General features: G+C 46.9%; 1 protein-coding gene across 6 annotated transcripts in view; it reads right to left on the reverse strand.

Annotated features, from left to right (window-relative positions):
* LOC310785350 (uncharacterized protein) overlaps nt 1-17500 on the reverse strand; it is a 58304-nt gene that overhangs the window by 24640 nt on the left and 16164 nt on the right. For 4 of the 6 annotated variants that reach the window (XM_083646400.1, XM_083646399.1, XM_083646397.1 and 1 more), the window contains exons 2-4: nt 7787-7996; nt 2725-2793; nt 1694-1714 (exon numbers count right to left, since the gene is read on the reverse strand). In XM_083646400.1, coding sequence (XP_083502526.1) covers nt 1694-1714; nt 2725-2793; nt 7787-7996 — 300 coding nt within the window. The remainder of the gene's footprint in view (nt 1-1693; nt 1715-2724; nt 2794-7786; nt 7997-17500) is intronic. The other 2 variants (XM_083646401.1, XM_083646398.1) reach the window with 1 other exon arrangement.

Consider the following 17500-nt stretch of genomic DNA (forward strand, 5'->3'; position numbering starts at 1 on the left):
GGAAGACACTCTGTGTTCATGACATTAAGACACTGTGTTCATGACATTAAGATACTGTGTTCATGACATTAGAATCCATTCTGTCTTGTGCTAAGAGCACATAAGCAGAAGTTCCCCGCTGTGTTTTACAGCACCCTCCAGGCAGCAGTTTCTCTCTGCTGTGGCTCATTTCCCCGAGCAACAATTAAACGGTGATCAATCACCTTCAATTAAACTGCCACCTGCTGGACGGCAGCAGTGTTGCTCTCTCTCCCTTGAGGAAGAGTCACGACATTTCCAGTTTTCCAGTTGTTTCCCTATCGGGCCTACTTCCAATAAAGTGTTAAGCTCAGAGCGGTGGGAGAGGCTAGCTTTGAATGATGATAAAGTTAGCGTGGATGATGATTTCGGAGGTTACATGAGGCATCCGAGGAGCAACGTGAAATGGCATATTTCCATGCAGGGTCAAACAAAACCAATGGTATGGAACGTCATTTGATATTAGTCGGTTTATTTGCTGCGAATAAGATTAGGATTAGGAAGCTTTGTCAGCTCTGCAAGGATGCTGCAGTGTCGCAGGGCAAAGATGTGACTTGTCTTTGGTTCAGTATTAACACCATTGATACCTGATGCAGCATTTGTGTGTGTATCCCTTTAAGACCGCGAACCGCGTTAACGCGGTTCGCGGTCTTAAAGGGATACGCACACAAATGAGGGATATACACGCAAATGCTGCATCCGGTATCAACAGGTTAAGCATCTCCACTCCTCCACAAATCCACCTCCTGAAAAAAAAAAATCGAATTTTGCCTATATTGTGTTCAGCTGGATTGAAAAATACATTAGGTGAACGCGCTTGTGAGCGTGGATTTTCACACACTCATAGATTTCTCTATAGCGTTACCTTTTGGGAGAATACTCTCAATAGATGATATTGTGTAAGAGATCGACGCTGTTCTATTTAATTACATGCAGAACAGAAAGGGACTACAGGAAACTAATCCAACTGAAGCTGCAGCCGGACAAAGCTCTGCTCTTATCAGTAAAACGAGGCAGCGGTGGCGTGGCACGGTCGCATTAATGATGCTAATGACACAAGTAATTACATCTAATCTGTCTGTGAGGCATGGTTGCGGTTCACGCTAATGATGACTACCACATTTTCCACGCCAAAATGCCTCGGGCAGCGTGGGACGTCCCAGCAGGGGAAACGCCCGCCGAGCTCTGCCCCGAGTGGCGGCTACTACTCGAGCTTTGGCGGCGCACATGGAGAAGGGCTTGTGCTTAGTGTTTAAAAAAAAAACTAGGTCGAGTCTTTTCTGTGTTTTGGGATCCTGAGAAGTTCCACCTCAAAGCTACGAGACTGAGGCGTATCAGAGATAGGATGAGTGTGGACATGCACACTGGGTGGGGAACAAAGAATAACATAAAGTGAAGTATTTGGAGGTGACGTGAGGGTAAACATGAGCTCATGTTGCCTCAAAAGCGAAGCTGCCGAGGGTTTCCGCCGCTCATTATGGTTCCACGGAAGGACGAACCCAAAAGCAAACAAACAAGACAACCGATTCATGGACGGGAGAAAGGAAAGGATTGTTTAGGCCGGGCGAGGGGGAAAAACAAAATAACCAAATCACAAGTTACAGATTGGAAATGGCGTGATGAGCGCTGCATATGCTTTGCAGAGTTGTTGTTTTTTGGTGGCGCGCCTGCTTACCTTGCAGCTGAGTTTGCTGTTCTGAAGCCGTGCGAGGGGAAACAACAACACATGTCAATAACCATCAGTCAGGTCAGAGCAGAGCCCACGACAGAGTAACAGAGATGGAGACACCAGGTTAAAGGTGCAACTATTACATAAAAAAAAAACATTTTTGTATATCCTTATAGAAAAGTTTCCCCTCAAAAACATCTATTTTAACCCACTAAATACATTGGCAGTGTGTTTGTGGTCAGACGATGCCTGATTTTGGCGCTGTTTACATTTTGTTTGGCTGTGCCGGGACGTATTTGGGTGGATATATTGTGTAGAGGTCCACGTGGGGCTGTATAACGCTGAGCCAATAACATCGCTCACAGCGCAACAGCCAGCCAATAGAATCAGCCTCTCTCTCAACAGCCAGCCAATAGAATCAGCCTCTCTCTCAACAGCCAGCCAATAGAATCGCTAAGATGTTCTGAGCTGGTCCCTCAGCAGAGCGGACATAGAACCAGGAAATAGAGCTCTTTCCCAGATCAGATTTTGAGCTGTTTGCAGCTCATCCCTCGATGGTTTGGAGGTATATGTGTGTGTTTATTTGTGTTTTTATAACATAACCACTGTGAAACTATCAGAAAATAACATTTAATCCCTGGGTAAACACAGCCTGGCTCGACCACATCAACACAGAACACACCAAAACAATCTCCCGTCACGAAAACACACACAGGGCGCAGCGTCTCTCAACATAAACACACTGCCACAATATTATATGGGCCAGAAGTGATCATTTTGAGGGGAAACCTTTGTATAATTATATGTTTTTTTTTATGAAATAGTTGCATAGTAAACCTTCAAAGATAGAAGAGGAGAGAAGATCTGCATCTGTATCAAGTTAGTGCCAATAAATTCATGCATCACAAACAACAGACACAGGGTTTTGCTGAGAACAGCAATACGCTGAGAGTAAAACCGCCTTCTTCTGACACAAAAGTGACGTCCGAGACACAACAGAGGACGACAGTGTTAGTTCTGGCCCCCCGAAGGCTTACCGATATATTTGGCCCTCTCCTCCCTGCGCTCCTTGGCGACCTTCTGTCTTTGCTCTGAGCTCATCGCATCTGTGGGAGAAAAAAATGAAAGGAAAAAGAAAACAGGCTCGCGGTTAAATCTCTTATCTTAATCAAACACTGTAAGTGTAAAGAGGTTTTATCTAAACACCTCCCGGGTGCATAGAAGAGAGACAGGACTTTCAATATTCCAACATAACATCGAACACTTGGGGCGCCGGTGTGGACTTCTGACTCAGTGGTTTTATTCAAATCTAACTCTATTAATTTATTCTGTTCCACGGTCGGCGCAGCTCTGAGCTTTGATAATGCTATTTCACTTTGACCGTTTAACAATGTTGTGTATCTCAGATGTAACCATGATGTATATTTTTTCATCTGCAACGTATACCAGCATGACTCTGGTATACACTGGGGAAAAAAAGGCAGCGATATAACACAAGGATTTATGCAGTTCTTTCAAATCTGATCCAGCTTTGCCATAAAGCAAAGTGTTGTAGTGTTGAAATCCGCGACCCCTGTGGTGCTCGCTGTAATATATGTATGCCGTGTATTCTCAACCAATCGCAGCAACGGAACCCCATCTCCATGGCAACCTGCATGTCCTCCCTCCCTCCCCATCACGTCAGAGGGTTCAAGATTCAAGAGTCAAGATTCAAGATTTTTATTGTCACTCCATGGTACAAGTATCACGTGTGAAATTCTTGTGCTGTGGACTCCGTTTACAACATAGTGCAAATAGTACAAATATAACAAATATAACAGGGCATATGGGTGCAAAAACAACAAGAGACACAACAAGCATAAGGCAGTATAGTGATAAGACAAGTCAGAGACAGTGGCATATTCACTGCACATAGGTGCACGTGTCGGGTGCATACTTTAGACGTGCTTAAACATTTTAAATTCTGCGTATTTGACATACAGGTGCAAATAACATATTCCTTATTAAACATACAATTAAACTCGGCATTTTAAATTCGGCGTATTTGACATACAGGTGCAAATAGCATATTCCTTATTAAACATACAATTAAACGTTAGACATACGTAATGGTAGCAGCTACAGTACGGTACAGTGCGGCTACTACACTATTTGTGTATGTTAAGGAGTCTCGTGGCCTGCGGGAAGAAACTGTTCCTCAAGCGATTTGTGCGTGCTTTTGGAACCCTGTATCTTCTCCCTGAGGGTAGCAGGGAGAACAGGCTGTTGTGGGGATGGTTTGTGTCTTTGATGATCTTCAGGGACCTCCTGAGGCACCGCTGTTTATACAGTTCATGCAGATCTGGCAACTCACATTCTGTTACGTGCTGGGCCGCGCGCCTCACCCTCCGTAGCGCCCTGCGGTCCATGGTGGTACAGTTCCCGTACCAGGTGGTGAAGCCGCCAGTCAGCAGGCTTTCAATGGTGCCTCTGTAGAAGTCCCTGAGGATTTCTTTCCTTAGCCCAAATTTCTTCAGGCGCTTGAGTCCGTGTATTCGCTGTTGGGCCTTTTTGACAACAGTGGCGGTGTGGTTGGCCCATGTCAGGTCCTGGTGGATATTGACTCCCAGGTACTTGAAGCTGTCCACCCTTTCCACCACTGTGCCGTTGATGGTGATTGGGGGGTGTGCGCCCCCCCCCTCCTGTAGTCTACAATGATCTCCTTGGTCTTGGAGACGTTCAGAGAGAGGTGGTTGTCCTGGCACCTGGGTTCCTGCGTGCGCCCGGTAAACGCTTCAGTCTGGCTGATCTGAGTGCAGACACTCTGAAGTGCAGAGAGAGAGAGAGAGAGAGAGAGAGAGAGAGAGAGAGAGAGAGAGAGAGAGAGAGAGAGAGAGAGATCCCACGGCCTGCAGGTCCTGCCCTGGCACAAGATCCCTTCATTGCATTCACTTCCTGTGACTCATAAACCTAGTCTGACTCATAATGTGAGTCAAACTAGGTTTGACCAGGTGAGTCAGACTAGTTTGACCAGGTGAGTCAGACTAGTTTGACCAGGTGAGTCAGACTAGTTTGAGCAGGTAAAACAGCCGGTGTTTTGAACAGGAAGTCGTGATACAATGGGTCAAGTGGGCGGGGCTACATAAGGTGAATAAAAAGTCAGCGCCAGTTCAGTTGTCAGGAAAGGTGAAATTAGCTATAGAGACCAAAACCTTTTTTTTTAAACCAGGCTGTAAACTTTTTTCTCCTGCTGTAAAGTCAGGCATTTTAACATGGGGGTCAATGGGGAATGACTCCCTTTTGGGGCAGACTCAAGTGGCCATTTGAGGAACTGCAGTTTTTGGTACTTCTGCATTGGCCTTAATAAGACCAAACGGCCCCCCTCACGCCTCAACCCCCCCCCCCCTACCATCCCCACCAATCATCTCCACCCCACCATCAGCCTCCCTCCACCCTATACACATCGTCTCCCCATAACAAATGTGGATTTGGCTCTGAGCCACTGCCATCTGGCTGACTGAATGCATGGACTCCATACACTGAAACCTCCATGTATAGAGAAAAGCATGTTAAGGTCTTGAACGAATTATCCTGCCTGCAAATGACGGACACTGAAAGTCATCCACAATTCTCTCACTCTAGGTGCAGCGGACAGGAGGGGGACTTGGTGCAGTGGACAGGAGGGGGACAGGAGGGGGACTTGGTGCAGTGGACAGGAGGGGGACTTGGTGCAGTGGACAGGAGAGGGACTTGGTGCAGTGGACAGGAGGGGGACTTGGTGCAGTGGACAGGAGGGGGACTTGGTGCAGTGGACAGGAGGGGGACTTGGTGCAGTGGACAGGAGGGGGACTTGGTGCAGTGGACAGGAGGGGGACTTGGTGCAGTGGACAGGAGGGGGACTTGGTGCAGTGGACAGGAGGGGGACTTGGTGCAGGGGACAGGAGGGGGACTTGGTGCAGGGGACAGGAGGGGGACTTGGTGCAGTGGACAGGAGGGGGACTTGGTGCAGTGGACAGGAGGGGGACTTGGTGCAGTGGACAGGAGGGGGACTTGGTGCAGTGGACAGGAGGGGGACTTGGTGCAGTGGACAGGAGGGGGACTTGGTGCAGTGGACAGGAGGGGGACTTGGTGCAGTGGACAGGAGGGGGACTTGGTGCAGTGGACAGGAGGGGGACTTGGTGCAGTGGACAGGAGGGGGACTTGGTGCAGGGGACAGGAGGGGGACTTGGTGCAGGGGACAGGAGGGGGACTTGGTGCAGTGGACAGGAGGGGGACTTGGTGCAGTGGACAGGAGGGGGACTTGGTGCAGTGGACAGGAGGGGGACTTGGTGCAGTGGACAGGAGGGGGACTTGGTGCAGTGGACAGGAGGGGGACTTGGTGCAGTGGACAGGAGGGGGACTTGGTGCAGTGGACAGGAGGGGGACATGGTGCACGGGACAGGAGGGGGACTTGGTGCAGTGGACAGGAGGGGGACATGGTGCAGTGGACAGGAGGGGGACTTGGTGCAGTGGACAGGAGGGGGACAGGAGGGTGACTTGGTGCAGTGGACAGGAGGGTGACTTGGTGCAGTGGACAGGAGGGGGACAGGAGGGGGACTTGCCTTTGAAGCTGAGAGTCAGAAATTAATCAGGGCTTGCGGCATAAATGTCCTTGAAAGTTCATGAAATCCCTGTCAAATTAAAAGTGAGGGGGGGGGTCGATGAACAGAACCCAGCAGGACACCCTGTTCACCCTGTTCACCCTGTTCACCCTGTTCACCCTGTTCACCCTGTTCACAGCTTGTGATGGAGTTATCATCTTCTCTTATTATTTGGGAGCCGTCGGTGGTCACAAGTTGATGATTCATGGGAACCTTTTTGCTTCCAGCGCATTCTTCTGAACAAGAAATATGGAGCAGATCAGAAATTGTTGCGAAAAAATAGAGAACATGTTCGCAATACACAGCCAGCCAGCAGGGGGAGAAAATGCCGACCTCACACAAGCCACTGCGTCGACAGAAAAACAAACTGGTCAGAAGGACAGCAGTGAGGGCTGCTGCCAGTTTCCAGTGGTGCAGAAATTCAAACAAAATCTGAGAAGTACAAATTGAAGGTTTATCTGCCAACATGCAAAATGCAAATGTATCATTTCATCCTTCAATAAAATTGCTCCTGAGAAAATAGCCTGGTTTATTTTTGTTACGCTGCTTTGACGCTAGGTTTTGTGGGGGAATACTGGCCAGATTCAACACACACCGATGCAAATCTAACGCCAGTAAAAGCACAAGTAAGTGAGTTAATCACTTTGGTTCATGTTTCTTTTAATTCTGCAATAATAGTTTTGATCCTATTTGGGGTTTCACATTTCATTGACTCAAATACATAATAATAATTGCTTGTAAATGGGCACTAAACCCAATAGAGACACTGCAGAGCGCGTCATCATTCAGAAACCACGCCCAAAACGGGGGAAAACAGAAACCCCCCCTGCAATCCTGGCGTTCTCCTATGTCGCGTACATGGTTGCGTGTTGCACCAAAAGATCGTATATACGGAAGATGAACACTCCAACTTACTTCCTTGACAGCTAGATCCACATTTTTCTTCTCGCCAATTCTCAATGGCTTCCTTGTTTTGCTCAAGAGTACAAAACAACTTTAACTGCCGATTTTTTACATTTGTTGTCTGCGCAGCCCCACCACACAACAGCTTTTAGCTATGTTTCATTCAAGGAAAATGACGCTGGTCTATGGGAGTGAACGGAGCGATTTCCCCCATGATGGGCGTGGCCTATTTCATGCAGTGTCTCTATAGTTCACCGCCACATCGCTATCTTGGACCTCGGCAAGACAGCAACTGAGCCAGGATTGACTCTTTGTGAATACATGACTTGTGATTGGTGGAGCAGCTGACTGCACGCTCTTGACTGGAATACCCAAAGTGACAAAAGTGACAAGAAGAAGCCACAACAGAACTGTAACAATAGGACGGTAGTAACGAAAGAAGTGATGGAAACTGGCTTCAGGCTGCATCTAACAGGAATCTATTTCTTACGTATATCGATGTCGGTTCCTCTCTGGAGAAACCAGAGCAGAGCTACAAACAAAGAGGACATAGTGTACAGCTAACGTCGCGATCTACCTTTTTTGGGCTGAGGGCTGGTGCCAGGGGTGGATGGCCTGACATCTGTGGTGGGGGAGGAGGAGGGGTCTGCCTTGGAGGAGGCGTCCGTTTTGGACTCTGTGTTGGGGGAAAGGTCGGTGACGGCCGAGTCGGCCGGAGTCAGAAGCTCCTTCGTCAGCCCCTTGTCCTCATTCTGGATGGTGGGGGACTCTGTCGGCAACGGCAGAGCTGGAAGACAGAGAGGAGACCAATCGATCAATCAATCAATCAATCAATCAATAACACATCATTATCAATAACAACATTTGCTTGATATATATTCTATTTTTTAATGAAACATGAAATCATCCTGAACATCTGCACTCCTTCAGGCTGGGACCGAGATGCTTTTTGGTCCGACGACTGCCTATGCGAGTCTTCCTCAGTGTGTGCCGTCTGTTACGAAGATGACACTTAGTCTAATGGAAATAACGGTGTAGTGACTTGACCCCCCTCACCTCCCTGGCACAGACACACCTTCACTTTAGAAGAAGGTGACTTAAACCCTGGCTGGCTTCATTAGCCCGCCAGTCAAAGCCCGTTATAAATCATTAACATCTCATTCGCACCCCATCCACACGCATCACTCAACCTGCCAGAATGGAAGCAGTCAGATGCTGCACTTCTAAAAACTAACTGTGGGAGGAGCAAAAATGGACGATTGTTGTGTAATTGGAAAGTCTCAACTGGCCTCATTAAAGAGAAGAAAATGAAATGCTTACATCATGATTATCCTGGGGATTATTAAGGCTACATTGCCAACCTCAGCAAAATATAGAAATAGAGAAATAGGTTGGCCTGTTGGTTACACTGTCCTGTAACTGAACAGACAGTATAGAGTCCATCAGCAGCCATGTGTGCGGTCAAAACGAGCTGGAGTGAGACACTTAAGTCCTACCTGCTCATTCACTGTATGTCTCTCTGCATTAAGTCCTACCTGAAGGACGAGGCGGTCCTAAGTGGTTGAAGTTAGCCGATGATAGACAGATCGCTCATCCAATCACCTGCCAAGTTAATACTTGGATTAAAATTAGGGGTGTCACAATATATCGTCCCACGAAATTTCGCGATAGTAAAACGTCACGATATGTATCGTTGAGATGAAATCTCATATCGTGAAAAAAAAAAAAAAAAAAAAAAAATTTTTTTTTTTTTTTTTCAAAAATAGACAAAGAAACGTCTTTGTTTGTTGAAGTTCAATGTGTGGAAAGTAGTTCAGTTGAACAAGTCTCTGAAGAGACACATGAGAAGTTATACAGGAGAGAAACCATTCAATTGAGTTTCTGGCAAAACTGTTTACTTGACAGGAAAAACTGAAGATGCATAAAAAATAGACTAAGAAAAGTCTTGTTGTTTGAGTTTGAAGAAAAACTGAAGATGCATAATGAGAATTTATACTGCTGAGAAACCTTTTAGTTCAAAGTAAATCTAAGTGACGGTGTAACTCATTCTATTTCAAGATAAGCCTTATCTCCAATCTCATGTTTTTTCTAGTTGTTATTGTAATAACAATTTCCCACAACAGCATGTTTTGTATTTGTGCATTTCAAATAAAATACTACTTTTCCAGTCATATATTGTCATTATTCAAGTTTAAAAAAATATTGTTAAAATCGTATCGTATCGTATCGTTATCGTGAACCCAGTATCGTGATACGTATCGTATCGTGAACTGAGTGTATCGTGACACCCCTAATTAAAATACTTGAAGTATTCTTTTGAAAGTGCCTACCCTTTTCCAAACAGTTTCCAAGGACGAGTTCCTAGATGGTTCTGTCTTACTCCAGTACGACACTACAGGTGGGACACAGCAGGTGTGTGTGTGTGTGTGTGTGTGTGTGTGTGTGTGTGTGTGTGTGTGTGTGTGTGTGTGTGTGTGCGTGCGTGCGTGCGTGCGTGCGTGCATGCGTGCGTGCGTGTGTGTGTGTGTGTGTGTGAAAAGAACACAGCTGTGTGTGACTGTCAGTGTGTGTGTGAAGAAATACTTCCAGGTCAACACCATCACCACCACATGACCAGAAACCTTCAATATATCATGTTGGACGCAGGACAGGCTGATCCACTGTCATGATGGGGCCATGGCTTTTTGTCTGACCTCTGACCCCTACAGAGAGTGACAAAGAGGTCACACAACCAGGCAAAAAGAACATCCTGTTTTAATCCCTGCTCTGACTTTGTTTTCACACTCGGCCGCCCTGCTGACAGCTGCTGCTCCTCTCCCTCCCCTCTGTCTGTCATGGTCTCACTGGAGAAGACCTCCCTCTGTCTGTCATGGTCTCACTGGAGAAGACCTCCCCCTGTCTGTCCTGGGCTGCGTTCCAATACCCATACTTGTACTTCTTTCTTGTAGTATGTACTGCCGCTGCCCTCACAAAGTATGGATTGTAGTGTGTAGCATGCATGCAAAATGCATACTATTGGGACACACTACATCTGTTGTCACGTGAGCTTCCTGAACTCCGACCTCTTGCTCACTTCCGCCGACGTCCGCAGCGCCACATTTTATTTTATTTAATTTTTTTATTCAATAAACAAAGTCTGGCAATAACAAACAGTACATTATACAAAAAATTCAGACTAAGCATTTACAAAATTGGAACAGACAATCAAATAAACAAATTGCTGTTATATTGTAATGTATGTTGTTGTTTCTAATAAACTGATGTGATGATACTTACATGCAGTCTCATTCTTAACAGTATAATAACGTGCATATTTCTGTCAGTGTTTTTATCATAGTTATTGACGTGTTCACGGCGTCATGGAGGTGGGCGTGGATTATACACGCAGCTCAGTCAGTGTGACGTAACTCCAGTAGGTGGCGGTAATGCACAAAAAGTTGTTTGCCAGCCGCCATAAAACATTAGAAGAAGAAGAACTTCCTCTGCGCAAAGGATTGTGGGGAAGTTTGGCTGGCGCAGCATGCATCAATGCATACTCCGAAATAGGAGCTGATGTAGTACAACATCCTGGTACTCTTGGCATACTGCATCTGACATACTATGTATTGGGACATACTAATTCTTTTTTTGCCTACTAAATAGTATGGAAGTATGGGTATTGGAACGGGGCCCTGGTCTCACTGGAGAAGACCTCCCTCTGTCTGTCCTGGTCTCAGTGGAGAAGACCTCCCCTCTGTCTGTCCTGGTCTCACTGGAGAAGACCTCCCTCTGTCTGTCATGGTCTCACTGGAGAAGACCTCCCTCTGTCTGTCATGACCTCACTGGAGAAGACCTCCCTCTGTCTGTCATGACCTCACTGGAGAAGACCTCCCTCTGTCTGTCATGGTCTCACTGGAGAAGACCTCCCTCTGACTGTCATGGTCTCACTGGAGAAGACCTCCCTCTGTCTGTCATGGTCTCAGTGGAGGAGAAGTCAGTGACGGAATGCACAGAGCCGTAATGACCCAGGGGCAAGTCCCCCCTTGAGGCCAATTTGGAAGTCCCAAAAACTGCAGTTCCTCGAATGGCCACTTCAGGCCGGCTCCAAAATGGATGGTCATTGCCCATTCACCCCCATGTTAAAATGCCAGACTTGATAGCAGAAATAAACATGTTTCCCTGCCTGGTAATGGCTTTGGCCTCTATAGCTCATTTTAACTTCCATGCCAACTGGATGGCGGGTGACATTTTTATAACTCACCCATTTAGAGTGAAATAGACGATTAAAAAGACTACGTTTTGGGGCGTGATTGAAGGGTCACCTGTCCAGTGATCGTACAGCTCGCCGATCACGGACCAATAGCAGGCGGCGCTGCGTTAGTCCACAAAGTAATGGGTGACGTCACACCCAGTCAGTACATTATGTCCATCTTTTTTCCCCAGTCTATGGTAATGACACGGGAAGGAGACAGGGGAGGGGAGAGAACAGGACAGGAGTGAGTGGGAGAAGGGAGGGGGAGGAGGAGGAGGAGGATGAGGAGGAGGAGGAGAGAGGAGGAGGATGAGGAGCAGGAGGAGGAGGGAGGAGGAGGAGGAGGAGGGAGGAGGGGGAGGAGGGAGGAGGAGGAGGAGGAGGAGGGGGAGGAGAAGGAGGAGGAGGAGGAGAGAGGAGGAGGAGGAGGAGTAGAGAGGAGGAGGAGAAGGAGTAGAGAGGAGGAGGAGGAGGAGGAGGAGGAGGAGGAGGAGGAGGAGGAGGAGGAGGAGGATGAGGAGGAGACAGATTGCACACTGCCACAGTGACCTGTGGAGAGCGGTGTGAGAGCGAAGATATATAGGGAAAGGAGAACTGGAGGAGAATGAGAGAGCAGAGACAACTGTGCAGCTAGCAATTTCTATAATGACAGAGCGAAAGACAGGAGGAAGAAGGGAGAGCAGGACTTGACGTAAAGCAGCAGCAGAGGTATAGACAGAGAGAGAGCGAGACTTAGGCAGATATGAGCCGGTAGATGAGAGACGTGAGGTAGGAAGGTGAGAGACTCCATCAGCCAGCCAACGATGTCCAGATGGAGCGTGACTGTGACGCGTTCCTCAGACCCGTCCAAACGCTCGCCGAACCACATAAATCACAGATTAACAGCTCCTATAGCTGAAGATCATGTTCAACCATGAAGGATGGCCCTGCTCCTATAGCTGAAGATCATGTCCAACCATGAAGGATGGCCCTGCTCCTATAGCTGAAGATCATGTCCAACCAGGAAGGATGGCCCTGCTCCTATAGCTGAAGATCATGTTCAACCAGGAAGGATGGCCCTGCTCCTATAGCTGAAGATCGTGTTCAACCAGGAAGGATGGCCCTGCTCCTATAGCTGAAGATCATGTTCAACCAGGAAGGATGTCCCTGCTCCTATAGCTGAAGATCATGTTCAACCAGGAAGGATGACCCTGCTCCTATAGCTGAAGATCATGTTCAACCAGGAAGGATGACCCTGCTCCTATAGCTGAAGATCATGTTCAACCATGAAGGATGGCCCTGCTCCTATAGCTGAAGATCATGTTCAACCATGAAGGATGGCCCTGCTCCTATAGCTGAAGATCATGTTCAACCAGGAAGGATGGCCCTGCTCCTATAGCTGAAGATCATGTTCAACCAGGAAGGATGGCCCTGCTCCTATAGCTGAAGATCATGTTCAACCAGGAAGGATGGCCCTGCTCCTATAGCTGAAGTTCATGTTCAACCAGGAAGGATGGCCCTGCTCCTATAGCTGAAGATCATGTTCAACCAGGAAGGATGGCCCTGCTCCTATAGCTGAAGATCATGTTCAACCAGGAAGGATGGCCCTGCTCCTATAGCTGAAGATAATGTTCAACCAGGAAGGATGACCCTGCTCCTATAGCTGAAGATCATGTTCAACCAGGAAGGATGCCCCTGCTCCTATAGCTGAAGATCATGTTCAACCAGGAAGGATGGCCCTGCTCCTATAGCTGAAGATCATGTTCAACCAGGAAGGATGACCCTGCTCCTATAGCTGAAGATCATGTTCAACCAGGAAGGATGGCCCTGCTCCTATAGCTGAAGATCATGTTCAACCAGGAAGGATGACCCTGCTCCTATAGCTGAAGTTCATGTTCAACCAGGAAGGATGGCCCTGCTCCTATAGCTGAAGATCATGTTCAACCAGGAAGGATGGCCCTGCTCCTATAGCTGAAGATCATGTTCAACCAGGAAGGATGGCCCTGCTCCTAGCTGAAGATGAGAAAGGCATTCGGTACAAAGAGGATTGCAGCGCCAACCTTACTTGAGAAGATTACAACTGTCTGACTTTATGCTTTTTATTGGTTTACTGCTCACGGCCATACAGACTACAGAGAATTGTTCGAGGCACGTTATGGATGATTCTGGAGCCATATAGGTCTGTTGGATGTCTAGAATTTAAAAAGTTATTGGAAAAACAATAATGTAGTCGTGAATGGATTGGCAAGACAAAGCCCTAATTTATTTATACAGTTAAGAAAATAATCAAAGCGATGCACAAATCTAATAAATATATAAACTCAAGCTAAACATAGCACTGGCAGGAAAAGCAGACATCTGACGAATCAAGCAGATATAAAAGTTAAGGAATAAGTGAGTTTTGAGCATGGACTTGAAAGACCTGTACGTTATTATGGACTGTAATTCATATTTAATTTAATGCCCATTTAACTTGGACTGTGAATTCATATTTAATGCCTACTGAACACTATATATTGGACTGCACTTGCAACGTTGTGATTGTCTTTTAGATATTTTTCCTATTTCTTTATCTCTGAATATTGACATGACCGCTACACTGCATAATGACACTAAGACGGATTCCTCATGTAATCTTGCATATTGTGACAATAAAAGTGATTCTGATTCTTGTAAGAGCATCAGCTAAGATGCAAAGCAGGCAGGTGCCATTGTGTTTAAGTGCATCTAAATATTACCAAGAGTTATGAAGGAAGGTTGGTTATGACAAAGATGACATCCCTCTTTTGAGTTTGGTTCTGTGTTGCAGAAGCAGAATTTGAACCTAACTACTTATTACCATGATCAGTATGGAGAACATGGGTGGGGTTGTGTGTTTTCTTCAGCCTCTAATAACATTATAACAGAGGAGCAGTCAGTTAGCAGAGGAGCAGTCAGTTAGCAGAGGAGCAGATAGCAGAGGAGCAGTTAGCAGAGGAGCAGATAGCAGAGGAGCAGTTAGCAGAGGGGCAGATAGCAGAGGAGCAGTTAGCAGAGGAGCAGTTAGCAGAGGAGCCGTTATAACAGAGGAGCAGTTAGCAGAGGAGCAGTTAGCAGAGGAGCAGATAGCAGAGGAGCAGTTAGCAGAGGAGCAGATAGCAGAGGAGCCGTTATCAGAGGAGCCGTTATAACAGAGGAGCAGTTAGCAGAGAAGCAGTTAGCAGAGGAGCAGTTATCAGAGGTGCCGTTAGCAGAGGAGCCGTTATAACAGAGGAGCAGTTAGCAGAGGAGCAGTTAGCAGAGGAGCAGATAGCAGAGGAGCAGTTAGCAGAAGAGCAGTTAGCAGAGGAGCAGTCAGTTAGCAGAGGAGCAGTTAGCAGAGAAGCAGTTACCAGAGGAGCAGTCAGTTAGCAGAGGATCAGTTAGCAGAGGGGGACAAAGCAACACTAAAAGGAAAGATTGGAATGGGCGGCTCTTATGATCACAAATATCAACCATCATTTCCCATGTTGATAATTTGTGGAAAAATGATTTTGTTGGACTTTTTCCATCTTATACCAACAGCTTGTCTATTTTCAACCACAGCAGCAGGCATTTCAACTGAAATGAAGTGCAAATTATTTTATTGTTTTGCCAATATTAGACATTTAAAAAAAATCAAGAACCCTCCAAGCTTGTATAGTAGCATACGTTCAGGGTCAACTCAACAAGTGCAGACTGTGTCGCGTGTGATCAGCCGTGCATGCGACAGCCTCCAATTAACACAGAAACACAGATTCCCCGTCATGTCCGCCTGCCCGTACCCCCCGCCCGCCCGCGCGCCCGCAGCCATCTCAGGTTTCTGTGCCACTGTGACACACTATAAATAGCGGTAAAGCACCCTGCTGAAAATGTCGGCCATAAAAGGGACTGGCTGCTGCAGAGGCACCTTGGGGACGGGACAGGGACAACGAGCTGTGGGATGTGGACGCATAGCAGATTTCATACACAGAACTAGTGTTGTTTGTGTTTGAGAGCCACATTAGCTGATGAAGCTCATTCACCTGGAACAAAAGCGTGAACAGAGTAGAATGTCTAAATGAGAGTATTTATTGTGCTTAAATTCTACTGGCAGAGGCAAAAAGAATAACCTAATCAATGTTATTATGATGATTGTATTTATCCATCCTTTAAGGTTGTTGTGCAAAAGGCCCAACCTCTTTAACACTGTGAGTGGAGCGGGTGCAGCAGGCCATGTGGTGTGAAGCAGGTCACACTCATATGGTGGGTGCGTGCATGGCAGAGGCAGTGTGTGTGTGTGTGTGTGTGTGTGTGTGTGTGTGTGCGTGCCTGCGTGCGTGCATGCGTGTGTGTGTGTGTGTGTGTGTCATCTGTGGGACATATTGGATCTGGGTCAGGCCAACCTCAGGAATCCCTGGTATGCATATTTCCCTTGCATGTGTTTACAGCAAATCTGTGTCTCTTTATGTGTGTCTCTTTATGTGTGTGTGTGTGTGTGTGTGTGTGTGTGTGTGTGTGTGTGTGTGTGTGTGTGTGTGTGTGTGTGTGTGTGTGTGTGTGTGTGTGTGTGTGTGTGTGTGTGTGTGTGTGTGTGCTTGTGAGCTACAGGAACTGGGCCAAAATCATCCAAAATGGGAAGAGGATATGATAAGTGTGTAAAACGCCGCTGGCAATGACCTTGGGAATTTGAAACCTGTGAAATGAAAAAACAACATTTCATTCATTTCCAAATGTTGTGTGGGACGAGCTCATGCGTCTGCGAGGAGCGCATGTTCCCAAAATGGACGTCTTCTTCACCCCCCCCCACTTCCTCTATGCAGGCGAAGAGAAGAGGAAACGTGCATGCTGGCTGAGGAGTCTCCAGGCCACGCCCCCTCCAGGCCACGCCCCCTCCAGGCCCCGCCCCGGCCGGCCTGGGACAAGCAGAGGAAGAGCATTCCTGCTCCCATGGTGCTAACAGCAACAAACAGCCGCCTGCTCTTTGGAAACACATGCCTCCAGTGTGTGTGTGTGTGTGTGTGTGTGTGTGTGTGTGTGTGTGTGTGTGTGTGTGTGTGTGTGTGTGTGTGTGGGTGTGTGTGTGTGTGTGTGGGTGTGTGTGTGGGTGTGGGTGTGTGTGTGTGTGTGTGTGTGTGTGTGTCGTGTGTGTGTGTGTGTGTGTGTGTGTGTGTGTGTTACTTATAAGTCATCATAAGTGTCTTTTGCTGGTTTTAAAGGCTGCATTACAGTAAAGTGATGTACATTTGTGAACTGACCAGACTGTTCTACTGTAGCTGTTTTATTATTTGCCTTTACCCACTTAGTCATTATATCCACATCACTGCTGAGTATTTATCAAAAATCTCATTTTGCAGATATTTTGTGAAAGCGCCAAATAATGATCCACAAACATATTGTGCTATTTGATTTTGTCCATGTCAGCCAGCCCTGGCTCGGTAAATATCAAAGTTTACACAAATTGGCATGGTTTTCCCCTCAGCAGTGTAAAGGAGGGGATCTATTGTGTGCTGTACTGAACTGCAAATATGCCTTTCCAGCTACGTCTCGTGACAAACAACAGTAAAAGCAGGTCAACCATGATGGGGTCGACGGGTCCAAAATGAAGCATAATGTCATAAAACAAACAAACCATAAAAAGATGACAATAACAGACCAAGGCACCAAATGTTGACGCTGAAGCTTTAGGGCCCGGGAGGAACAAAACTCCCTCGGATGAACTTTCGAACCTGTTCAGATTCTCAGCTTGCGGCAAAAGACGACACCGGACGGGAACAGCTGTGTTTAGAATGAGCTCAGCAACAACACGTACAGCTACTCATCACTGTCACACTGGGAGAGAACGCTGCCTTCCTGTAACAATGACCCGACGGTCTGTACTGTAACGCAGCGTTCTCAATGACAGGCCACTCGCCGTCGCAGCTATGCCAGCTATGATCTGCTGCTGCTGCTGCTGCTGAGAGCCCGTCTGGCTGGAGCTGAAACTGACGTCTGTGCTGTGTTATTTAACTCATAGCTATTTGGAAAATGTTAAAAACATGTAATTGATAGAAGTGGAGTTTTGGGAATTTTACAGTTTCATCATACTTTATGTTACCATGCAGT

Source organism: Poromitra crassiceps (assembly GCF_964638095.1).
Source record: "Poromitra crassiceps genome assembly, chromosome: 11".
NCBI lineage: Eukaryota > Metazoa > Chordata > Actinopteri > Beryciformes > Melamphaidae > Poromitra > Poromitra crassiceps.